This window comes from Xiphophorus couchianus, chromosome 7 (assembly GCF_001444195.1).
Source record: "Xiphophorus couchianus chromosome 7, X_couchianus-1.0, whole genome shotgun sequence".
NCBI classification, from domain to species: Eukaryota; Metazoa; Chordata; class Actinopteri; order Cyprinodontiformes; family Poeciliidae; genus Xiphophorus; species Xiphophorus couchianus.
Window position 1 is genome coordinate 36,782,917 of NC_040234.1, and position 25,489 is coordinate 36,808,405.

General features: G+C 44.0%; 3 protein-coding genes across 4 annotated transcripts; 1 reads left to right on the top strand and 2 right to left on the bottom strand.

Moving 5' to 3' along the window:
- Nucleotides 1-1,707: 1,707 nt before the first annotated feature.
- ftcdnl1 (formiminotransferase cyclodeaminase N-terminal like 1) lies at nt 1,708-8,331 on the bottom strand. 2 transcript variants are annotated; one of them, XM_028022217.1, is made up of 7 exons: nt 8,049-8,331; nt 7,752-7,938; nt 7,141-7,259; nt 5,467-5,562; nt 5,068-5,223; nt 4,366-4,554; nt 2,563-3,563 (listed from the first exon to the last, which is right to left on the bottom strand). In XM_028022217.1, exons 3-7 carry the CDS (start codon nt 7,253-7,255, stop codon nt 3,130-3,132), a joined length of 990 nt encoding a protein of 329 aa, XP_027878018.1. In that variant the 5' UTR covers nt 7,256-7,259; nt 7,752-7,938; nt 8,049-8,331; the 3' UTR covers nt 2,563-3,129. The 2 variants fall into 2 exon arrangements, with proteins under 2 accessions (XP_027878019.1, XP_027878018.1); XM_028022218.1 differs by lacking the exons at nt 2,563-3,563; nt 8,049-8,331 and adding an exon at nt 1,708-2,521 and having other exon boundaries at nt 5,068-5,269; nt 7,752-8,019.
- Nucleotides 8,332-9,117: 786 nt separating this feature from the next.
- c7h2orf69 (chromosome 7 C2orf69 homolog) lies at nt 9,118-18,289 on the top strand. Its single transcript, XM_028022216.1, has 3 exons — nt 9,118-9,985; nt 15,560-15,798; nt 16,520-18,289. The coding sequence occupies exons 1-3, from the start codon at nt 9,695-9,697 to the stop codon at nt 16,983-16,985; spliced, it is 996 nt and encodes a 331-aa protein (XP_027878017.1). The 5' UTR covers nt 9,118-9,694; the 3' UTR covers nt 16,986-18,289.
- On the bottom strand, nt 18,139-25,060 carry stk17b (serine/threonine kinase 17b (apoptosis-inducing)). Its single transcript, XM_028022212.1, has 8 exons — nt 23,877-25,060; nt 23,562-23,705; nt 21,740-21,952; nt 21,525-21,663; nt 20,823-20,949; nt 20,484-20,532; nt 20,139-20,318; nt 18,139-19,883 (listed from the first exon to the last, which is right to left on the bottom strand). Exons 2-8 carry the CDS (start codon nt 23,669-23,671, stop codon nt 19,661-19,663), a joined length of 1,041 nt encoding a protein of 346 aa, XP_027878013.1. The 5' UTR covers nt 23,672-23,705; nt 23,877-25,060; the 3' UTR covers nt 18,139-19,660.
- Between the last annotated feature and the right edge of the window lie 429 nt (nt 25,061-25,489).

Genomic DNA, 25,489 nt, shown 5'->3' on the forward strand with positions numbered 1-25,489 from the left:
AAGTGGGAGTGAAAACAGACAAACCGGGGAGGGGAGGGGGTATTTATAGAAGATAATTCACAGGCAGCCTGAATGCTGCAGTTTGATTGAAACATGATTCATAATTTAATTTAATTTAATTATCAGGCGGAAATAAAAACCAGGCGATTTACAAAACGAAACGAATCATTTCATACATTTCTGCCGAATCAGACAGAGGAGCCTCATGGAAACTGGGACGTTTCAGTCAAACTAACGTTACTTTACATGTTGGTCACGTGACTCGCATGTAAACATCGTGATGCGTGTTGATGCGTGGAGCCTCGGGGCGCGTGCGGTGACCTAGATTAGGCCTTGATGCTCTGCAGCCCGCAGGAAGAGACAACAGCGGAGGAAACACACACACACACACACACACACACACACACACACACACGCACCTCAGACCCAGAACGTCCAGCCGGCCCGGAACAGAGCAGGTTAATCCCGCCGGATTGCGGGACCGGATCAGTAGATTAGCAGCAGCTGCAGTTTAAAATGTCTCCGAAATAAATGAATAAATCTCCGAAAACTGGATTCATCCCATAACGAGGTTACATAACCAGAGGAAAACATCTGGACCGAGACGCGACCAAACGATAAACACATTCAGCCTCAGATTAATCCTCCAGGTTTTATTTTAATATTCTGATTTAATTTGAATTTCAATCTGATTTTAATTTTAATCTCAGTTTTAGCTAAAATGTGGCCATGTTCGATCCTGATTTTATGCTTTTATATATAAAGAAATATTTAGTTAAAGATTCATGTGGTGAAAATGTTTTATTACTGTATTCAAAACAATGTGCAGCTTCCCTATTCCAAGTTATTCTAAACAGAAGTTTGAATACTAATATACTAATAATGCCACTGCTGTGATAAAACTTATTTTGTGTAAAATGCTGAACGTTTAACATAACAAAGTTTTGATCATTTTTATTCATTTCTAATTTATTTTTGTTGCGGTTTTAGAATCATAAACTGCGACTGGTAACAGGACTGAGTTACCAGAAACACATCAGCCTGGAAGAGGCAAAACCAGCAGAACCAGCAGCAGAACCTTCATCCAAACAGCAGTAGAGCTACAACACAATCCAGGTTCTGGAGTGGCCTAGTCAAAGTCTGTCCACCTTCACGATGTAGTCTTAGCTGGTTAGTGACTCTGCTGGAGATCCTGTGAGGTTCTGACTGAGTTCTGGTCAAAATGGCGGCTTTCCCACGGAGACGGGAAAAATCCCACCAGGAAACATCATTAACCCCAAAACAGGAAATGAAGCGTCAGGAGGGAAAAATCCACTCATGAAAAAGATGAAATAACTCAAAGTTTAGCTGCTAAAGACAGAAAACATCCAGCAGCTCGACAAGAAAAAGACACAAAATGATTTAATTTAATCTGAAAGATTCAGATCATTTAGTTCTTTACTAAATTACTCAACAATGATAAGATTTATCCTAAATAATAAAAACCAGATTTACTACATTAGAAGTTTAAAACTTTTCTCCTTCATGTCCAAAGAAGGCTGAGTTTCTGAAACATTAAAGCCCCACAGAGCAGAACCATGAGGGCGGCCATCTTTAGATTTCCAGAAGAAGACATGTGACCCAATCAATCTGTTTCCTTACAGATTATTTGATCTGAACATTTTAAGTGTTTATTCTCTCTGTGTTGGAAAGAACAATTAAACAAACTTCAGTTTGACTTTCACAAGTCAACAAGTAAAAATGACTTTAATACAAATAACTGGAACATTTCTGAGGAAAGAGTTACAGAGTGACTCAAAGCTAAGACAGTTTGTCTGATTGTTACATGTCATTAGCTAACATGCTAACCTCCAGTAACAAACCCCATTCTGTACAAAAATATTGCTAAAGTTAGCTGGTCAGTAGCATGTTGAGAAAAATGGACTTTGCTTCACATTGCACAGATCTCCACGATATATTGGCATTAATCTGCCAATAAGTAAAACTTATCATATCGATCAATTTCTAGCAGCGTCACATCAGAGGCAACAATGAGGGCAGCAGCAGAGCTTAATGGAAACTCAACAAAGCTGCTTTTTACGTTATGAACCTGAACTGATCATGACATCAGCTAGCAGCAGCTCTTAGGTCCCGCTCCCCCAGCGGGTAGTGTGTGTGTGTGTGTGTGTGTGTGTGTGTTAGTATTCCTCACCTTCTAAAAACCATTTTCCCAACAAAAATGAGAGGACCGGCTGCTCCTCACAGCCAGATGTCAGGCAGGAAAATCTCTCGTGAGTTCAGAGTAAACAAATATGGCCGACTGGGAAGAAGCAATGGCGATCGTTCATGGACTATCACAGAGAGAAACGATACAAAAACAATCCCATAATGCACAATACTATTGCATTGTCCACCGGACTCTCTGTTGCCATGGCAGTTGTTTCGTCTCTGTGTTTTCATCACCTCGCGTTCTGATTGGATACAGCCCACAGGCGGCCATTTTCTTCCACATGAAAAGGGTCGATCATTTTTCCATAAAATGCTGAAAACAAAAACAAACAAACAACAAAAACACACTGAAACTTAAGAAGCTCATCAAGTGTTTATATTTCAAAACAGAACCACATAAAGTCCATTTTCTGTCTCCCACACGACGCGAAACGTTTCTCTTTTCTGTTCTGGTATGGCTGCTGTCTTTGTTCTTGTAACTAATTTTAATCTAATTAACCATTAAACAGGCAGAGTTAAAAACTCCTGTTCTTTAAGAAGCTCCGCCTCCAGGAAGTCATCCAACATGGCTGTGAGCAGCAGCTCCTATAATGAGCTCAGTTGTTTGCTAATTGCTGCTGGCTAGTCTGGAGGATCTGAGTGGAGGTTCGGGGGGCGGTGGAAGCTGCAGCTCAGAGGAGGATCTGCGCCTCGTGGGCGGGGCTAGGTCCACCCAGGCATTTTGCTCAGCTGAATGGTTGCCATGGAGATGAAAGGATTTCTCAAACATGAAAGACTCAAAGCGACGCTCCAGGTTCGATTTCGATGAGGGAAAGACATGATGTAATAAAGTTGATTTTACGTGATGCTGGTCCTCACAGTGACGGTGGTAAGATGGAGAATCGTTTGTCTGCAGTTCAGTCATTTTCTCCCGGTCGGTTTTCACATGCGGATCCTTCGCTGCTCCCTCCAGAACTCCCCGACCCCCTCAGACAAAGCCAGCTCAGCTAAGCCCCTGCACTCCTGGGGGGTAAACCCCACCAGGGCGGTGCCCTTCACCCCGACCCCACACTGCCCCGCCAGCTCCGCCACTCGGGCCGTGATGAGGGCGGCCGGGGCGTGGCAATATGGCCGCCCGTCGACGATGAAGCGCGGCCACGGCGGATCGGTCGGGCCGCCGGGCGCGGCCCCCGCCACGCTCTCCACGTTGCAGGCGATCTCCACGGCGCCCTCATGTGGCAGAGCCAGCACCTGGACCCCAGGAAGCCCACCAGGCGCCGACTCCCTGAGGGCGGCGGCGATGCGCCGGCCGACGGCGACGTCCTGCGTGTTGATGGAGACGTTACAGTTCATGACGTAGGGACTGGCTCCGACTCCTGCAGGGCTCAGAACCAGATCAGAACCAGTTCAGAACCAGATCATCCTTAAAAACCAGTTCTAGAATCAGTTCAGGCAGAATTAAATGAACTGATTCATGTTCGTAGTTCACCAGATAAACATCCTGATTCAGTCTCAACTGTTTCTCGGTTATTTATTAAAATGAGTTTTATTTTCTGCTCTTTATTCATATAAACTGTATTTGGGAACAGCTGCTCTCTTTCACACCATTTAACTGTTTGATCCACAGAACAGAAAAATATATTCTAACCAAACAAAGCCTCATTGACCATTTTGTTGCCATGACGACAGAGCAGATGGCAGTTTTTTGTGTTTGCTCAGAAACCTACCATTATATAATAACAAGAACAAAAAACATCCAAAAACTGAAAGTTAAAGTTGAGTTTGGTGAAACTTTTCCCTCCTCCATCATTTTCTGATGATTAAAATCGAAATAAATTCAGACTTTCCTCCATAATTAGCTGCTTCTGTTTTAGCTCATCAGCTGATTCAGTTACTGACCTGCAGGAAGGTCAAAGGTCAAAGAAGCAGCTTCTCTGCATGTGGTGGGAACACTTCCGCTAATAGCGTTTTGCTAACTTTAAAAACGCTTAGCGCATTTAGCTTCTCCCAAACTAATTTAAGATGTTAGAGTGGAATATTTGTTAGTCATTATTTATGAACTAAAAATGAAACTAAAATGCAGAATCGCTTCGACTCCTCAGCTACAGTGGAATATAAACCTGGTTTCTGCTCAGCTGGACCCGTCCTGAGGAGTTGACCCGGTTGACCTGCAGTCACCTGTGAGTCCGTATCGTTCCCGCGGCGGCGGCCCAACGTCGGCGGTGAGCGCCCGCAGGTCCGGACTCTTCCGGAACCAGAACATCTCCTTCCTCCTGCGGGCCAGGCCGCGCTGCAGCGCCGCGTCCGCCCAGCCGAACAGGAAGACGCTGGAGCCGCGGACGGTGTCCGTGAGGCCGCGCGCCACCGCTGCACCACCCAAACAGGAAGCAGTGTTAGCGGAGCACAAGCTAATTATAACCTGTGATCACACCAAGAGGCTGCAGCACCTGCTGCTGCAGCTCATTATCAGCTCTGTCAGCAGCGACAGACTAATCAACACATGGAGGAAAAAACCCAGGATGTAAAGTTACACTGCAAAAATTAACAGCAATGTTTAGCTTTATTTAACCTGACAGAGAGAAAAATGCAGAAAAAAAGTCATATTTTCACCACGTTACTCAAACATTTATAAATATCGCAGTTCCAAACTAAATATTTAAACATTTAGTTCTTAATATGAAAACAAAATATTTAGTTTAAAACTGTGAAATTTATAATTGTATGAATAACGTGGTGAAAATATGACTTTGTAAAATAAACATCTATATTTTTCTCTATGCCAGACTAAATAAACCTAAATATTGCTGTTCATTTTTTACAGTAACAAACTGTCCGCCATGTTTTACTTCCTGTTTTACTTTGAAAGGTTCCCAGACTCACCCAGGGCCTGCTGGACGCAGTCCCGCTCCCTCACCACCTCCCCCAGCGGGTAGATGGGGATCAGGTCCACCGACCCCATGCTGGGGTGCACGCCCACGTGCCCGCGCATGTCGATGAGCGCGCACGCCTCCTGGCACGCAGACAGCACCGCGTCTCCTGGAGGAAACGGCGCGATTAGAGCCAGGCGGGGAGAAAAAGCAGTCTGGAAATAATCACATCGTTGTCATAGTTCTGCGCTGAATCTGAGGAAAAGCTTATTAAGGCTGGAGAGCGGTTCCTGCTGCAGATCTGTATCTGGATCCCAGCGGAGCCGGGGCCCGGGGGCCGGGGGCCGAGGCCAGGGGCCTGAGGCTGGGGCCTGAGGCTGGGGGCCGGGGGCCTGAGGCCGCCGTTACTCACTGATGGAGTCGATGGAGGCCACGATGGTGATGACGGAGCGGTTATAGTCCTGATCGTTGAAGATGTTCAGCACCGTTGTCTCCTTCCGCTGCACGCCTGGCGAACCACGACAACGATCAGAAACCGATACTCATCCCTAATAAATATCCAATACTGCAAACATCTCAGGGAATAACAATAATAAATCCGTGATATTTTTTCACCAGGAGGTTTAAGCTGAAAAATACAATAAACCGACAGAATTGATCAGAAATTAATTTTAAATTAAAATAATAAAATTCACCATACAAATAGGAGAAATAATTATAAAACACAGGAAAACATTTGAAACGTGAGAAAATACTTTAAAATACTAATAAATGAGCTTGCCATGTGTTTCTAATAGCAACATTACTACTTCCGGTGCCTGAACCAATCAAAATGCTCCACTGCAGGCAGACAGCCAATCAGTGAGGATCTCTTGTCATTGAAAATTCTTAAATAATAATTTGAAGTTTGTAGTTTAGAAGAATTTATTTTTTATGACAATATATTAGCGGTTAGAGGAGAAGCTTGAAATGTTTCTATTAAACAATTTAAAATCCATCAGTCACATCCGACATGTTTTTATAAAATCTAACTGGACACTAAAATCAGCAGCATTTCTCTGAATAAGATTATTTCTCCTTCCTGGTAAAGAAACAAGTACAAACACAAAAATAAAGACCTTGTGATAAACAGGCTAAGTTTAACTTTAAGTTAGATTTATCTAATTAATAATTTATCTAATTAAATCAAATGAAATTAAACCTTATCTTAAATTTCCTTTAACTTCAGCTTAATTTAAAGTTACATTTAGCATTTAGAGATATGTTAGACTACACTAAGTTAAGATCAACTTAATTTAAATGAGCTGAATTAAATTCAGCTAATATAAGCCGTTTAATTTAAATTAAATTAAGCTAATTTGTCATAGCTTTAAATTAAATGAGCCAAGTAAAACTTAAATAATTAAATAAATATTAAGATCAAAAAGCAATACTAACTGTTAGAGCCATAAATAGAAAATATTTAAGTTATTTGTATGATGGTTTGTTTTTTATTTTATTATATTTAGTAAGAAGACTGATATTTGTTCAGGCCATTTTTATCGTGAAATTTAGATTTATTTTGAAAGGCTTGCTTCCTGTCGGGCCATATATTGCATTAGAAAAACTTGACAGATTACCAAGACACGGAGCAACACAGTTTTTGACCCTGTCAGCTGTGTATGTTTTGGAAAAGGAAAAAGAGGAAGTGTTAAACTGATGTATCGTCATTTTTGTATTTGCATTTTTCGCTATTTTTTACAGATAAAGAATTTTTTGTTAAAATTCACGGTTTGCACGCGTCCTTTACTTCCAGTGTCTAAGGAATGACACAGATATTGGATCTGTTGCCATAACACTAACGTTAGACAATATAAGAGAATCTGTGTTTATGAGAATAAAGTTTCTGAAGTTAGAAACAGTTTGTTAAACCAGCTCTAAGAGATGCATAATTCTTATTTATACTGAAACACTTATTTTTATTTATTAGACTTTACATGTTGAATTCATTGGGGCCTAAAGGGCATCAGACGTTCAGAGAATCATGGAATATGTCCATATGAAGTTAATCAAGTTACTGATGAGTGAGAAAATGTGACTGACTGACCCTCTGCGTCGTACAAAGCAGCCTTGGCCACGTTCTCCACCAGGTCCGTCCTGCGAGCCTCAGAGACGTTCAGAAGACAAGCAACCAGACGTGACCTGAGCGTCCCAGAGGTCATGCTCCTGCAACAACAACACCATCAGGAAACCAACAAAACCATCAGGAAACCAACAAAACCATCAGGAAACCAACAAAACCACCAGGAAACCAACAAAACCACCAGGAAACCAACAAAACCATCAGGAAACCAACAAAACCACCAGGAAACCAACAAAACCATCAGGAAACCAACAAAACCACCAGGAAACCAACAAAACCACCAGGAAACCAACAAAACCATCAGGAAACCAACAAACATCATCAAACAAATCCATGAGCCAAATGCTATGACTGATGAACAATAACTAATTTGTATTGCGCATAAAGCTTCTTTACTTTGTATGTTTGGTCCTATAAATGATTTGAATGAACATTTTAATGAAGATTCATCTTTTATTTATGTGAAGAAACTGGCTGCAAAATTACATAAGCAACAGTAAAACTAAAATCCATCCAACTAAAGAAAAACACCCATAAAGCCAAAGTCTAAATACAAACTTTATGGTGCAAGTTACCTTTCAGAGGAACTGGATCACGGGCAGAGGAACTGGATCACGGGCAGAGGAACTGGATCCCGGGCAGAGGAACTGGATCACGGGCAGAGGAACTGGATCCCGGGCAGAGGAACTGGATCACGGGCAGAGGAACTGGATCACGGGCAGAGGAACTGGATCCCGTGCCGCTGGAGTATCTCCTCCAAACCTGTGAACAGAACCTGAGTTAGAAAACAGGTCCAAAGTCCAGCCTGGAGCAAACTGGACTCGACAACATGTTCAGCTGAAGTTCAAACAGCAAGATAGTTCACTGTTTACCTGTTCCTATTTGGGTTTCCAGTATCTCTGCTGCCATCTTCTGGGTGAATTTGGTTCCTGCAATCTCAATTTAAACTTGTCAGTTTGTTTACGAGTTAAAATAGTTGAAATACAGAACATTTACATCCAATTTGATCCAACTAGTCTGTTAAATTTATCTAACTTAAGATACGTTAAACTAATCTAATTTCGCTACGCTAAACTGAACTGAGCCAAGTCAAATTAAGATAATCATATATTAGTAATTTTCAATTCAATTCAATTCAAAAAATACTTTATTAATCCCAAAGGAAAATTAAATTTAAAACTTAATAAAAAAAATTAATTAATTTTAACCTTTTTAAAAAAAACGAATTTCCACATAACTGGATTTTTTTGCCTGTCTGATTACATTATTTTAAATATTTAATCAGATGCTATGATCAGGATTAATTGGTCTGTCTACATTCTCCTTAGGTGTGTGTGATTGTTTGTCCTGTTTGTCTCTGTGTTGCCCTGCGATGGCCAGGTGACCCGTCCAGGTGACCCGTCCAGGTGACCCCGCTCGTCGCCCGTTGTCAGCTGGAGAGGCACCAGGACCCCAGTGGGATCAGGGTGGAAGAAAATGGATGTTATGATCAGCTGCTCAAAACTTAAACAGCCTTTTCATTAACTTTAACACTTATCTCAGTAAAGATAAGATAAGATAAATCTTTATTGTCATTGTCACAAGAACAACGAAATTCAAAGGGTGCCATCAGTCGGTGCATATGCTTAAAAACAAAAAAATAACTGTCTCACAATTTACACACAACGCAAGAATCAACAAACTGGCAAAAAAAAAATAGAACAGCCACATTCTCACATCCATCATTCATGATGATTAATGGTTGTTTTTGATTGCATTTAGTTTTGTTATTGCTATCGGGTAGAAACTGTCTCTGAGACGGTTGGTTCTGGTTCTGGTTGCTCTGTATCTTCTGCCTGAAGGCAGCAGTGTGAACAGAGAAGGTCCGGGGTGAGAAGTGTCCTTTGTGATGTGTTGTGCTTTTCTTAGACAGCGGTCGCTGTGCAGGTCCTCCAGTGAGGGGAGAGGGCAGCCAGTGATTTTTTGGGCTGTATTCACAACCCTTTGGAGAGCTTTCCTTTGAGCCGTAGTGCTGCTGTTATACCAGACGCAGATACAGTAGGTCAGTAAAATATGCTAAAGTCGTGTTACTCATACTTGAGTAAATTTTTCGGTACTCTACCGACCTCAGTCAATTTCCAAAGTAATTTCATGAGCATTTCTTAAAGGATTTAGTTTCGTATTTACTGTATCTATTTGGTTCGCAGAAAAATGTCGCTAAAAAAACTCTCTGGTTGACCAGCACCGTAACCGGAAGTAGGCGTGACTCATCTTGAGTTCTATCTTTGTTACAGGAAGTACAGCAGCTTTTTGATAAACAGCGCCTCTCTGTGGTCACAAACGGTCTCTAACGGTCACTATTTGAATACATTTCTTTAAAAATGTGCTACAGAGTGAGGCGGGTCACTTTTGCTAACTGACGGAGTATTTATTTTAGTTTGAGGTTACAGGAAGTCGTTGTTGTGCTGTCTGCTAGCGGCGGTGTTTACTGCCTGCGCAGAGGAGCAGAAAACTGTCAACTCATGTTGGTTCGGAGTCCATGTTGTCTTCCAGAGCGTTAGCAGCCGTAGCAGCGGGCATCACTCTCATCACCGTGGCCGAACACATGAGCTCCGTGGCGGGAACCGCTCACTGTGGGCTCCGGGGGCCGCAGGGCTCCGGCAGCCCGAACGGGAGGCGCCTGCAGCGGCTGGTCGGAGTCTCCGGCTGCGGTCCGAACCGGGTCAACGACCTGCTGCTGCTGCGGCCCGAATCAGACGAAGAGAGCTGCTCCGGAACCAAGGAGAGGGGCAGCAACAGACATGTTGTCTTCTTCCATGGAGACATCCAGGTCAGATTTTACCCGACAGGGTTTCACTCCTTCCCGCTGCTAGAGGTCCACCAGGGGCGTTACTAAGCTGCACAGCTGAAGGGGGCTGGGCCCAGAAAATAAATAAAAACTATGTTACAAAAATTATCTTAAAATAAAAGCTAATATTTCAAGTATTAATAACACTACAAAGGAAAAGAAAAAATATGTAAATCTACATGAATCAAAATATGAGTTTCACTCAACTCACAACTGATACAATGAAAATGACAAAAACTGAATAAATAAGGAACCATTTGGATAGTATGAAAGTAATTATTGCAGCTGTTTTCTGGATGTAAGTAAAGGAAGAACTTTGATGTCGTGTTGAACAGTGCATGTGTGTTGGGATCAAAGGTGGGGAACTCGCAGTGTGATGCTGCTTCTGGACAGGTTTGATGGGTTGGATCTATTATTACAGCTCTAGTGCAGAACTAACAGATTCTATGATATTTATTTTATACTACAAGAGTTGACATTAAAAAAAGACTTTCAACTGACAGTAGAAAAAAGTTAATAGTAAATATTAATATTAGTTGACATAAGCCTAAACATATAAACATAGTAAGAAAAATGTTACAATTATGTTTAATGCATTTATGTTTGTGTCATTTTATTCAAGGGAACCGATCTGTATATCAGGAATCGGCTAGTAAACCGTTCTGTGATCGATTGGTAGTGTCTCCATCCTCCACTAGGGGGCGTTCGCCTCTAGAGAAGAACTTTACATTTATTCAGCTTCCTGTAACATTTTCAGAGCAGCTCTTTGTTCCGGTGTTCTGACTATCTGAGCTGCCTCGTCAGATTTTCCTACAGTAGCACGGATAGATGGCTAAGTCTATCTGTCAGTGCTACCTGTCCAAAACTGCTACCATCATGTTTACAAACAGAAAACTATAGCATATATATAACATATATATTAATATATATGTTAAATATATTGGATAACAATATTAGAGTGACTGAAGTGGAAGGTTAGCAGTTATGGTTAGCTTAGCATTGGAACAATTTCTATCCATGATGAAACCACAAGAAGATCACCAGTGTTGTATAAAGTACTGAAATCTCAGAGTCAAGTAAAAGTATAAGTACCTCTCCAAAATATGACTTTGGTAAAAGTCCAAGTCACTGACTGAAATGTTACTTGAGTTAAAGTCTTAAAGTATCTGAAACTTCTTGTACTTAAGTATGGAAATTACTGTAAAAATGGATGTACTCAAGTAATGTAATGAAAAGTAAAACAAAGCAAATGCAGTTTGAATGACATTTTTTATATTTTGGTAAACTTGTCAAATACACTTAAAATAATGTAGCCAACCAAGTGTAGGCAAAATGAAACCTGCTAATAGATATACCTGCAGGCATCATTTAGTTAAGAAAATGAGGTGCTTTACCTATAGCACAAGGTTAACTTAACCTGCTTTACAACTGAACCAGCTTCTTAGTAAACCCTCCAGGACAGAAAATACAAAGTTTTTGTAAACCTTAAGTTTTCCCTTCAAGTAAGGTCAGTGCTGAAAATGAGAAAAATAAATAGTACAGAAAATGCGGCCAACATGAAGAAAAAGAGCTGTTACGATTACTCTACTTCACAAATCAGTGAATCAGTCAATGCTACAGTCAGTAGGTGGTGCACACAACTGGTCATTATGCAAAAGAAAAAAAGAATTGGGAGGGAAATGCAGCTTATTGGCATCTGTAAACCTGGTTTTGAACTTGCATGCCTTTCCTATATTCGTTAAATTTAGTCTAAATTGCTATCGCTATGGCTTCTGTCCCCCCTTGAACAGAGGAGTCTAGGTAGCCTGCTACAGTCAACATTAAGCCTAAGCTAAATACACCACGTATGGAACTGAAACAATGCCAAACAAAGTTCATTTATGGTCAACGTTTCACAATACAGCAGTGTCTAGTGACCAAGCTATAGTTACTGAAACAGGAGGATTATAACCATTTCATAAGAAGTTACCTCGATGTGTTTCTTCACGTTGGACGGGGAGTTTTTGTAAGATAGAATTTCCATGTGGCTGCTACTGATTGCGAGACTTGCTTTGTGTTTAATGGGAGAAGCGAAACAGGTGTATCCTAATTAAAAGTAAAGAAATCAAGAAATGGCAAAAAATGTGGAATGAAGATAAGAAAGGAAGAAGATTATATGAAGTACAAAAGTCAGTTCAAATTCGAAGCATTAATGAAAGAAACAGAAGAGAAGAAATAATAATTAGTAGATTAAGAGTAGGTCATACCTACTTAAATGACATGCTTTATACAATAGGGAGGAAAAATAATGATAAATGTGAGAGATGTGGAGAGAAAGAAAATGTAGAACACATATTGATGAACTGTAAGTCAAATGAACTCGAAAGGGAAGAATTAAAGAGAATAGTTAGTAATATGGGGCATGAATGGAATCTTAAAGGTATATTAGGAAATGAAGGAAACATAACAGATATTCACAAATTAAGGAAAGCATTGTTTATTTATCTTAAGAATACAAAATTAAAAAATAGAATTTAATAGATGTGAAGTAATGCTGCTACACACTCATGTACAGTAGGTGGCGGTATGCACCTTAAAGTTGCTTGTGATCCGCCATAATAGAAAAGAAGAAGAAGAAGAAGGTGTATCCTATTGGTGGTGATGAACAAGCCCAGGCAAGTAGGCTACGGACTTTGTTCGGTAGCCTACTTGCTACTTGCTAATCAGTAGGTGGGTCAAAACACTTTGTTTCTCTCTCGCTTTTTTGTAACGAGTAACTAAACCACACATTGAAAATGTATCGGAGTAAAAGTACGCAATTAAGTTCGGAAATATAGTGAAGTAAAAGTGAAAGTCATCAAAAATTTTCATACTCCAGGAGAGTATGAAGTACTCCAAAATATACTTAAGTAAAGTAGTGAAGTATTTTTACTTCGTTACTATACAACACTGAAGATCACTTCCTTCATCTGAATATCTACCTGTTTAAAATGAAAAGCTGTAGATGTTTGCACTAATCCTTTACTAGAATATCCTACCTGTTTGATGTGGAAAAATTACAGTTAGCTCACACCTGCTAGTTGTATTGCTACATGTTTATTCTAAGTTCTGTATTTTCCCACCAAGTTAAAGTTGTTTGGGTTTCATGCACCGTTGTTTTTCCAGCTGCATGGGAACCAGCCTGATTCCCAGGCTTTGGATCTTTTATCCCTTTGTACAAAACTCATGTGTTTCTCTGCCTGGCAGCTTTTCATGCAGACCTGCTTCATTACTGATTGTCCTACAAGCTTCTCTGTATTGTGCTCAATATATGAATAAACCTGATTGAGTGATTTCACCTGAACGGTGCTTGGAAATAGTTTTTTTTTCCACGACACTGTTAAAATATTTTAAATACAGAGGTTTGTAAGAATAAAACGGTTTCAGACAGAGGAAGCAGGTTTTATGCGCATTAATCCGTTGTATGACAGACTTTATTAAATGCAGCCACAATGTGTCACTGAACTGCGCAGGTCATCGATATGATTAATATACACTAATATTACAGCTTCAATCCCACATAGCATCGCTAACATCTATTTAGCAAAGTTTAATCATAAAAAAAGAGTAATTAAACTAAAATATTTTCAAATATAGGGACAAAATAACCCAAAAAACAACGTATTTTGTCCTGATTAACCACCAATCAATGACTTGTTTACAGTAACGACTTTGCAGACGGCAAACTAAAACCATTTATAAATATATTTATAAGCTGCTGTCATGTAAAGTAAAAACATGAAGTAATACAGCAGCTTAATAAAAGCAGGTATAAAATAAATTAAATAAAACTTACTGTAATCTTCAACGAAATAAAACGCATGAAACTAAACTTCCACAGGTAGCACGGATTTATCAGAAATCTGCTGAGTCAGCAGATTGTGCCGCAGCATCACCACCAGGTAGCACGGATTTACAGGTAGCACAGATAAACAGATCGCCGGCTCTCGTCTCCTCCATCGTTTACTGATAAACACCGTCTGAGTGTTTTCACATTCTGTTTGGTTTGGTCTAGAATAAAAAATAAAGCTTTGGGTTTAGTTCAAAATATGAGACAGTTTAATATGTGAAGTAGGATCATTAATAAGTTAGTAGTTGGTTTAATCTGCAGTAAATCCTGTATTTCTAACTTTATAACAGATTTCATGCGTCAGCTCCGACTGATTGCTGCTGAACTCGTTTCGTTTTGACATCAAACCGTTTTCCTTCTCCTTTGACCTCCGGTGACCCCACAGCGCTCCATTTTCCCTCAGTTTTCCTGACTTCCAACCCGCTCATCCATTGTTAGCGGCTCATTAGCGCGTTAGCATTCCCGCGGCGTCCCGGTTTTCCCAGAGACCTTTGTCCTGTGGGATGCTCTGATGGTGACGTTAGCATGTAAATAACCTGAATGAGGTCGTTGTGTTCAGTCCCACTCGGCCCTGAGGATGAAACGGGTCAAAGGTCACCGGGTCGCTGGGCTCTGAGAAACATGAGAGACATGGTTTTAATGGATCTGAACTCAGAGCCTTTATGTTCTGGTTTCTGATATGATGCTACCTCCGTGTTTCTGCCGTTTAAATCCAGAAACGTTGTGATTTCAGCCTCAGACCGACTTTAAGGAAACGTTCCGACTCAAACGGCGAAGCAACGGGGTGTGAAAACTTTACTGCACTCAGAACATCATCCAACAGCTTTTTGTTTTGTGCTGTTTACAGTTAGTTAAAATCATGTTTCTGTAATTTTGTAAACTAACCATAAAATGTAGTTTTTAAATATCCAAGCTTCAAATATGAATTAGCTGGTTAATTAGCTAGCCTGCAGTCTGCAGCTGAACAGCAAAGCTGCTCGTCTCTTAGCTGTAGTTTTAAAACCACATCAGCATCATTAGAGTGATGGATGGATTTATAACCAAATACTCTTAATTTATTTCTCCAGTAAGACATTTTGAGGATCTAGTAACTCTTCAGAGGATCGGGCGTACTGACGGTTGAGATTTCATCAAAGAACAGACATTGCCTTCATTTCCAATGACAAATTCCTTCATTTCCCACAATGCCAAGGGATGCTAGCAGGCCATGAGCTAGCTGGGCGCCTAGCCAACTGTCAGTGCGGCTCAGCGGCAGATACGCCGGATTGCTACGTGATTTAAGCTGTGAGGCTTTGAAAGCCGTAGAGTTTCCATCAGAGACTGGAAGGTCCCTGCTGGTTCCAAACCAGACCATCATGTTTTCATCTGGTACCTAAAGAGGTACTTTAGGTACCTCTGGGTGTCGTTCACCTGTTCTGGTTCTGTCTGGACAGAACAGAACCAGAGATTCTGTTCTCCTGATGCAGGCGAAGCTGTCTGTGATCCAGTAGACGATGAGCTGTTGCTAAAGGACAGAGTTGCTTATTCTCACCCACCTGAGCCAGAACTGAAGATCTGGTCAAGAGCGGTTTCCTCCAGAACCGTTTGGATTAGCATTGGTCTGGCGCTCTAGTACGACACCTAGTGGTTGTTTTGTGAGGTTGCACTCTGGACGTTGAATTAAAAGCTTTTGTTTTTTCCTTTGGCAGAACTTCAAGGAGGAGATGGCCGTGCAGCCGGAGGCGTCTCAGTGGCTGTCCTGGAGTCTGGAGCAGGTGGCTCTGGTTCTGGGCCAGCGGTTCCCCAACAGGAACATCTGGGTGGTCAAAGCCTCCCGCATGTACCTCAACAAGTTTAGCTGCTACCAGAACTTCGTGGAGAGCAACATGTTCGGCGCGCCGGAGCACACCGCCTACACCGCCGACAGCGGAGCTTTTCACCAGCTCAGGTTGGTTCCCTTCTCCAGCGGTCGGTCAGTCCGATTGGACCCAGAGGTTCTCCAGGCAGGAACATGAACGGAGGAAAGATCTGGGGAACAAATTCCTACTTCCAGACTCCCTCTGTCCGTTTGTCCAGATGTTGAAGATCTGCTTTAGTAATCATCTTCACTTCACCAAGAAACCCAATGACTGTCCATCCAACCGTCTGTCCGTCCAACTGTCTGTCCATCCAACCAACCGTCCATCCATCCAACCGTCTGTCCGTCCAACTGTCTGTCCATCCAACCAACCGTCCATCCATCCAACCGTCTGTCCGTCCAACTGTCTGTCCATCCAACCAACCGTCCATCCATCCAACTGTCTGTCCATCCAACCAACTGTCCGTCCATCCAACCGTCTGTCCATCCTGGTTCTGACCTGTTGAATCTTGTCTGGACCGTATCAGAACATGAAATGCATGACACAGTTTATTACTGATCAATAAACTGTGATGATCAATCATTAGCTTTGTTGCTGTGTTGTTAGCGTTAGCATAAAGTCCAGAAATGGACAGAAAAGCTGCAGAGTTCTGAACTAAAAGCTGCAGGAATCCTCATGATTTCATTTCAAGGCTTTGGATGTAAATATGATTCTGTCTGTTTGAACCTTTAAACTCTTCAGGAAGTAGAATCACAGCTGATGGTCCTCCAGGTGATGATGATGATGATGAGACTCTTCTTCTCTTGTCAGGTCGCTGCTGACCAACGCCATGGAGCGGGCCAAGCTGCCGCCTTCAGGGGGCGCTGGCGGTCTGCCGCCCGGGTTCTCCCTGACCCTGGTGGGCTTCAGTAAGGGCTGCGTGGTTCTCAACCAGCTGGTGTACGAGCTGCCCGGGGCGCGCGCCGACCCCAACATGGCCGCCTTTGTGCGGCGGATCTCGGACGTGTTCTGGCTGGACGGGGGCCACCCGGGCGGCAGCCGCACCTGGGTGACGGACCGCGAGGCGCTGCGGGAGCTGGCGGCCAGCGGCGTGTCCGTGCACGCGCATGTGACCCCCTACGAGGTGCGCGACCCCATGAGGGCCTGGGTGGGCCGCGAGTACGGCGTGTTCATCCAGACCCTGGAGGAGCTGGGCGCCTGCCCCAGCAGGAAGCTGCACTTCCAGGACGAGCCGCCTTCCATCCAGAACCACTTCCGGGTCATCCTGGAGTTCTGAGTTCTGCTTCCTGTTTTGGTCTTAGAACTTTACAAACATGACGGGAAACATGTTTACATTTCATGTTAATTTAATATTTAACCTAATAATATCTGATGTAGCATTCAGGGTACGGAGGGCCAGAAATGACTAAATTAAACATCATCAAGTTAAATAAATAAATGTTTGATGTAATAAACATAATAAATGGTTCTGGTTTGGTGAGTTTGACCGCAGGAACAGGAACCATAAATAAACACGATTTATTTTATGCATCGGCAATTATAAGTTTGCATCTAAATTAGTCATTTTCATATTTAATAAAGTGTCTAAATAAATGCACATATATCTTTTTAATTAGCTAATATGTAATTTTGTCTCTTCTGGCCCTCCGTACTGGAGGTAAACAGCCTCATTCCTTCAGTCTGAACCCAGGGTTTATTTTTCTTCCTTTGATGAACTGAAACATGGCGGTTCTGGTTCTGATGCTGAGCTCCAGAACTCGACCCGACCCGGTGGAATCTGTAGGCAGAACTGTGAGCCTCAGAACCGATCCGACCCGGGAAACAGTCCGGATCAGAAGGTCCGGTCCGATCATCTGCATTTTGGGTTTTTAATAACTCATCAGAACCGGCTGTGAGGTTCTGATCCGGTCAGGCTCAGATGTATTCATACGCCCTGTGGCTGGTATTGGACCGGTTCTGATGGGCAGAACTGGGAGTGTGGGGAGGAGGTCCAGAACCAGTTTGGATCGGGTCAGCCAACCAGTTAGCCACTGGTCCGAGGAGGAAAACCAGCCCACAGCATGATGCTGCCACCACCGACTCCAAAATAGACAGTTTATCTCCACCATGGAGTCAAACAACTCAGCATCCAACCAAACATCCATCCAAACATCCAACCAAACATCCATCCAGTTCTGGTTTCAGCAGCTGAATGTTGATCAATTTTTTCATCCTGAAATTAAAACGGTTCAATAATCAATAAAATCTCTAAATGATTGGCCTCCATGATGGATGAAGCTCCTCCCCTCTTCATCACCTCCTCCTCTTCCTCAGTTAGCGGCTCTTTTTCCTGATGTTTCTGCTGAATGTAACTTCTGATGCATTCCTTGTTGTCGTGCTGCTGGTGGCCAGCAGGGGGCGCCACTGGGACAGAGACGCCACGCTGATGCTGTTTTCTACAACTTTAATGAGCTTTTCCAGTTTGCTGTGTGACACTTACAGATTAGCCAGCAGTTATCAGATTACAGATTATTTCTTCTGTTGAAAATGTAATTACGCTCAAACATTAAAAACAAATAAAAATAAAGTTACATCCTTTCAGCCGTTGGTCTCTGTGCTTGTGGCTGATTTGACTGGAACAGGAGGAATCAGCAGAACAAACATGGAGGCCCAGCGAAGCAGCTGATGTCAGACCGGCTCCCTGCGGCGGCGGCGCGGGACGGGGCGTCCTCACAGAGCCCTTTGTGCCCCGCGGTGAGGTCATGAGGTCAGCCGCTGTGGCACGCCGCCTCTCTCACTTCCTCTGCTCCCTCGTTTCTCTCCTTCAGCTGCCCAACAACTCAAATCTTTCAGATTCGTCCTGCAACACATTTCTACTTCCCTCAGTTCCTTTCAGCATAAAAGCCTCCTCAATCAGCTGCTTCCCTCCACAATCAGCCAACATTAAGACATGAGTTCATCGTTTCATAAAACATCCAGAATCAGTCCAGCACATAAATAACATTAATAATAACAACAGTAGCAGGCCAGTGGCAGGCGGAGCGGCGCCCTGAGATGATCACTCTGGAATGGCTTCAGACACGCCCCTTCCTTCCTGCACAGGAAGTAAGTGCTACGCAGGAAGCGACGTACGGCGGCTGGGCAGCGCGAACACGATGAAAACATGATGCTAACTGACTGAAACACAAAAACTAACAATCAGAAAAACTCAAACGACCCAACTACAGGAAACAGAAACTCTGCTAACTCCTCCACTGAAACACTCCAGACCACCAGGGGGCGCCGACCACCAAACCATCTGGAGGGAAAGTTGGAGGGAGGAAGAAATACTTCACATCTTTTTCAAATACAGTTTTTTATAACATAGAACAGCAGCATATTTTCGTAGGTAATATTACCGACTCCAGGCTCCCCCTAGTGGAGCGGAGGACTGAGTTTACAACTTTTCATACCGGATGTCTTTGCTGTTTTCCATTTTGCTTGTTTCCTTCGTAGAGTTTTTCTTTTTTGTTTTGGAGTTTCATCGTTCAAGTTTTTGCAGCTAGTTTTCGGTGATAGCTGCACCTGTTAGCCGCCGTATGTCCTGACAGGAAACGGCACGCGGCGCGGCGTGCGAACATCAGCTGCTCTACAACTAAACCCTGAGCTACGTTTGGGTGCAGAGATCCGGCGGGGAGCGGCCGGCGATGGAAACGGTTTCCCTGGTGACGGCAGCAGGCAGCTCTTCCAGGTGACCCCAACGGGTTTTCCTACTTTAAGGCATAGATTCAAACTGCATAGATTTCCCTAAATAGATGCTGCAATGCAGCCGTTGTGGAGGAGGCGTCCAGCAGCGCTGCTGAACAGAAACAGGAAGCTGTTATCTTTGGTTGGATTGGAGGATCAGTGAAGCAGATTAGAGCTTCTGGAAGCTTAAAACTATTTAAAACAGAAGAAGAAGAAGCCGTCCGCGCCGCGTCGCCTCGGGCGTCTTCAGAAGTCGCCGTCTCCGGCCGTCTCCTCCTCCAGGCGGAACCTCTTGGCGTGGGAATGGAGCGAGTCCAGGAAGTTCTCCTTGTCCTCCAGCGGCGCCGCCCACTTGGTGCCGCAGCTCCGCTCCCGGACAGGCCGGACCGGAACCGGCTCCGGGTTCAGGCACGGCGGCTGCTGCCACAACCACGGGTGACTGAGGCACTCTGTGGCGCTGGGCCGGTCCCTGCAGGCCAACCACATGTCAGAGGTCAGAGGGAAACAGGTCATCAGAATGTTTGGCGGATCCGGATCCGGATCCAGACCCGCATCGACTCAAAGGTTTATCGCTCCAGAAAAACGACTCCAGAGATTCTGAAAAGTGGCTAAATTTGGCAAAAGACTCGCTGAGTCAACAATAATAACAATGATAATAATAACAGGCTTTCCCAGTAGTTCCCGTCCCGGTTCCATCCCGGTCCCGTCCCGGTTCCGTACTCACTCTGGCGCCTTGACCAGCAGCTTCCTGATGAAATCGACGGCGAGCTCGGAGACGCGGCTCAGCGCTTCGCGGCTGTAGTCCACGTTGACCTGCGACACGTTCAGGTACGTCTCCTGCTTGTCGTCTCCGAGGAACGGCGACTCGCCCGTCACCAGCATGTAGGCGATGACGCCCACGCTCCTGCAGGCGGAGCCGACAGCCGGGTCAGAACCAGAACCACAGCAACGCCGGCTCCTCGTTCAACGTTTCGTAATGTTTCGTATTTCAGGTGAACAAATTCTGTAAATTAAATCTAACCGGACATCCTGATACTGTTGCCATGGTTACCCCAGCCCCATAACTCACCACAGGTCCGTCGCCGTGGTGATCGGCTCGTAGTTCAGAACCTCTGGAGCTGAAAGACACAGGAAGTCTGATGTCATTCAGAGCCTGTCATCGCTTCCTGTTTCCTGTTCTGACAGCAGGACCGGATCAGCCCGAGGAAACAGTTCAAGTTTTAAAACGTTTCTATGGATACAGATCTGAAAAGTGTGGAGTGCACTTGAGGTCAACCCCTGAGGTCTGAAACCCAAAACCAGCAGAAAGAAAACCTGGAATCTGCTTTCAGTTCGTTACTATTGGAGACGGAGGTCTGATCAGCGGGTCACACCGGACCGGACCGGATCGGATCGGGTCGGTTCTTACCTACGTACTCGGGCGTTCCCAGGATCTCCCGCAGCTCGCCGGCCGTCCCCAGGCGGCGGGCGAGGCCGAAGTCCACGATCTTGATGTCGCCCAGCGGCGCCAGGCTGGTCAGCAGGATGTTCTGCGGCTGGAGGAGAAAATGGAGGACGAGTTCACCGGACCAAGTCAGCGAGTTTACACAGCCATCGCCATGGCAACACACTGTACTAAGAGTTCCTCTAACAATCATTAGCAGGCCGACTCTCCACTCTGACTAATAATTGCTTTCACAACCATCAAAGAACTTTGACCGGTTCAGGTCAAAGTTCAGGTCCAGTCGCCACTCCCTCTGGTCCAGGCTTTAACTGGACCGACCCAGATCAGCAGAACTTCAAATCAGATGGAAGAAAAATCTGCAGAGAGTGGAACAGCGTTTCTATTGGTTGCCATGGGGATGGGCGAGTGTTTCTATTGGTCGGGCCGTGAAGCGGTTCTGGTCCGGTAACCGGTCCAGCAGCAGTTTGTTCATTTGCTGCCACAGCAGAATAAATGTTTCATAAACTGTAATAACTGAAATAAAGTAAATAAATTTAGTTGAACTTTTTAAACATGGAGTCAGAAAATGAAACATTAAAAACAGGAATTGTACCAAAGAACCCAGAGATTTTCTTAATGCTTAAATGGACCCGCTTCATGTTCTGGTTCTGGTTGTGTGTGTGAGACCTTGAGGTCCAGATGGACCAGCTGGTTCTGGTGCAGGTGTTGGACCCCCTCCAGGGTCTGTCGGATCAGCCGGGTCACCTGGGCCTCAGGCAGCAGCTCCTCCGACACGCACAAGTCAAAGATCTCCCCGCCGGCGGCGCTGCAGACAGAACTGGGTCAGAACCGGGTCAGAACCGAGTCAGAACCATAACCCAGCGGGCTCCAGGTCCACTCACTACTCGAGCAGCAGCACCAGGTCGTGGTCGGTCTCGTGGGCGGCGTACAGGTTGACGACCCGTGGGCTGTTCCGGGCCAGCTCCAGAACAGCCATCTCATGGACGGCCTCGGCCCGGCAGTCCCGGCCCCGCCTCCTCTTCCTCAGGAACTTGGCGGCGAACTCTTTCCCAGAACTTTTCTCCACGCAGCGCTTCACCACCGCAAACTTCCCCCTGGGTCAGAGGTCAGAGGTCAGAGAGAACCCACCGAGGACCCGGACCGGTCAGGACAGCAGGTGGTTCTGTACAAAAGTTTTAAACCAGCTGCACCTGCTGCTGGTTCTGGTTCTGGTCCGACTGGACAGGAGGAAAATATATTTATAAAAAGGAAATATATTAAAAAAATACTACATCTATTAAAATAATAAAACTATATTTTCTGGGAAAAACAAAATTAATTTTATGCGGAACAAAAAAACAAAACAAAAAAAAAAATCATATTGATGAGAACGCCGTCGCCATGGCAGCAAAGACCTTTAAACAGTTTGTAGATCTGTAGTCGGTCCGGTCCAGTCCAGTCGGTCCAGTAGATCTAGGTCATCCAGATGCTGCAGCTCAGATCAGATCCCAGATGTTCTTCACACAGACGCTGACCACATCTACTGTCTCCACCTCTGGACCAATCAGAACCGTTTGGACCAGGTGGTTGTAGAATCATCTCAGGACAAGAAACCCAGAAAACCAGACTAAATCCTCCAGGTAGAGGTCAAAGTTCACTCTGATGCTAACAGGCTAAATGTGATGCTAACAGAGCCAATCTGGGATCGGCTAGTGAAGCCTGGCAGCCAGCGGTCCAGCCTTCAGTTCGGTCCAGTTGGTTCCTCCAATCTGGACGATGCAAACACCGCCTGATCTCAGATCAGCTGGAAGTTTCCTCCACTTCCTGTTTCAGACCTCCACTTCCTGTTTCAGACCAACATGGAGTCCAGTTCTCCTTTCTGCGCTCCGGTTCTTCCTCACACTGATCACACCCAGCACAGCGCCAGCAGCCCTCACATGACCGCAACCGTGGTTACCATGGTTACCGCGGTTCCCGGTTAAAGTCCAGAGTCCAAAACATGGCGGCCAGAGCAGCAGGCGGGTCATAAAGCAGTCAGTCAGGTGGCAGGCTGGTTCCTGTCTGCTGATCAAAACCTGATCACAGAAAAAAAACATTCCTCTGGAAATAAAAAAACAAAAAGAATCTGATTCCTTCTGACGGGTCCAGTTGGATAAACCAGGAGAACCTGGACCGGGTCGGACCGCACAGCCTTAAGAACAAACACTGGGTTTATAGAAACTTTAAAATATAAATATTAATGATATTTAGACTAGATTAAAAACCACAATATTAACCTGCTCAAACCGGACCGACCAGAACCAGAGACCCAAACGACAAATCGCTTCACAAATACAGAAATGATCATAAAAACTGAAATCTTAACAGGAAACATGCCAGAAATATCATCACATTTTTATCTTTATGTTTAAACAAATAAAGGTTTTACCAATCACACACATAATGTACATAAAATTGGTAAATACTGCTGTACTTAAGCTGTAATATGAATTAAAATATTCTATAACGATTCTTATTTCTGTAATAAAAGTTTAATAAATCACTTCCTGCCTGAACAATTTACATTTTTTACTTTTTTTCTCACTTTCAGATCAGATCAGGAGCTAAAGACTCATTAAAAACTCCTAAATTACCGAAGAACCGAAACTATCAATATGAGGTCATGGTCCAGTTCGGTTCAGGCCAATCAGTAGAACCGAACCGGATCAGAACCGAACCGCTCACCTGCCCAGCTCTCCGGTCACCTCATAGGCGATCTCCAGCGGCTCGGAGCTGATCGGGGTCTGGGTCTCCGCCAGCAGCCCGCTGCGGCTGTCCAGCCGCCTCCGAGACATCCCCCGGTCCTCCGGTTCGGTTCCGAGTTCAGCCCTGTGAGACAGCAGAACCGAGCCGCACGGCTAGTTAAGGCTGGTCACCATGCTACGGGTTAACTCCGGTTAGCCAACTGTCGCCAAGTTAGCTCGACTACTTCTAAAGCATCCGGTCCAAAAGTGAGTTCGAGCGGTTCGGTTCCTCTCGGCTCCACCTGACCGAACCCACCTGGCTGTGCAGCGATCCGGACGGCTGGTTCTGGCTCCTGTTAACCTGGTTCGTTGGTTTATCCGGAGCCTTTTCGATCATTTTTACATCCCGTTTGACACCGTTCAGACACGTCACTCCACTGCAGCGCATGCGCACTGGCGTGTTTGGATAACAGTTCCAACAGTTTTCTTTCGAACAGCCGTGGGAATTCCGTTTCCTTCCCGGGATCTGAATCGTTTGGCAAATATCTTTCCATTCCTGCTGACCTTTACATAGATGTTGGTAAAGTAAAAACTGAAACTCAAGTAAAAGGAGTACGACTTCAGTATATTCTTACATCCAAGAAACTACTCAAGTAAGAGTTAACAGTATTTGGTATAAAGGCTACTTGAGAAATGGGTCAAGACATGACATTTAATGTTTTAAAATAAGTCAAAAATAAAAACTTTTCCCAAGTCATATAGGAATTATCTGACCTCTGGGCTGAATTATAATATATGTACATACATCATGGTTTTTATTTGCTTTTAAACAGGTTTATCATTCAGCACAAACAGTAAATTCAATGTTTTTAAATGTAAATCATCAAAGTCCAAATTCAATGAAGAAACATTTCAATTTACTCTCTTTATTTAAAATCTCAGCAGGACTTTTGTTCCTTTCAGTCATTACTTTGTTAAAAGTGTTTCTGCTCTCATTATGGCTCCTGAGTCATGGTTCTATGTAGGAAAGTAAGTACACCCTGAGCAGCAGCAGGTCGGCTCTGTGCGTCAATGTGAAGGAGTTCTGACCCGCTCTGCTCTGCTGAATTGTTCTGGACACACTGGAGAGTTTTCCTGCATGAACAGCCTATTTAAAGTCTATAAGGGGTTGAGTAGTTTTTACAGGACTGTAAATGTTTTAACCAAACATCAGTTCTTATGTGCCTCCCCCAGTTCTGGTGCTGCCCTGGGTAACCGCCCGTATCAACCTGCTGGCTGCGGCCTTTGAAAAGCGTAAAAGCTCTTCCTGTAACCTGACTGATGAGTAAAGGTGTTGGACCCAGCAGTTTGACACACAGGGACTGTTTGAGGAGTGGTGCTGTGGGCCGTTGCCATAGCAACCAGTGACTCAGCACCGTTTCAAGCTCTCGTTGTTTCCTGTATTTTTCCACCCAGCCAGCAGGAAGTTGGTAGATTTTCTCGCAGCAGCTGCAGTTAACGCGAGAAGGCTGAATTTAGCTTTTGGTTTTTTAATAATCCGATAAGGAAAGTTTATAAAACACAGCCTTTTCTGACCCATTTAGATGTTTCAGATCATCAAAAGTGTTTGATATAAGACAAAAACAACCCGAGGAAATTCAAAAATGATTCTTTAATGTCGCTGTGAGCCATTCTTCTGTTCAGAAATCATTTATTTTAATCACTTTGGAAGGTTTTCCAGCTGGAATTAAATGAGTAAATCATTTTTTTTCAAATTTAAGTCCAGATGTAATCGGGGATCTTAATCTGCAGAGCAGAACCAGCAGCTCATCCAGGAGGTCCAACAGAACCAGAAAACATCCAACATCCTGATCATCTGGGAGAGTGTTCTGGAAGGACGAAGGCTGCAGTGAAGCACGGTGGTGGCAGAGTGATGCTGATGGATCCTGA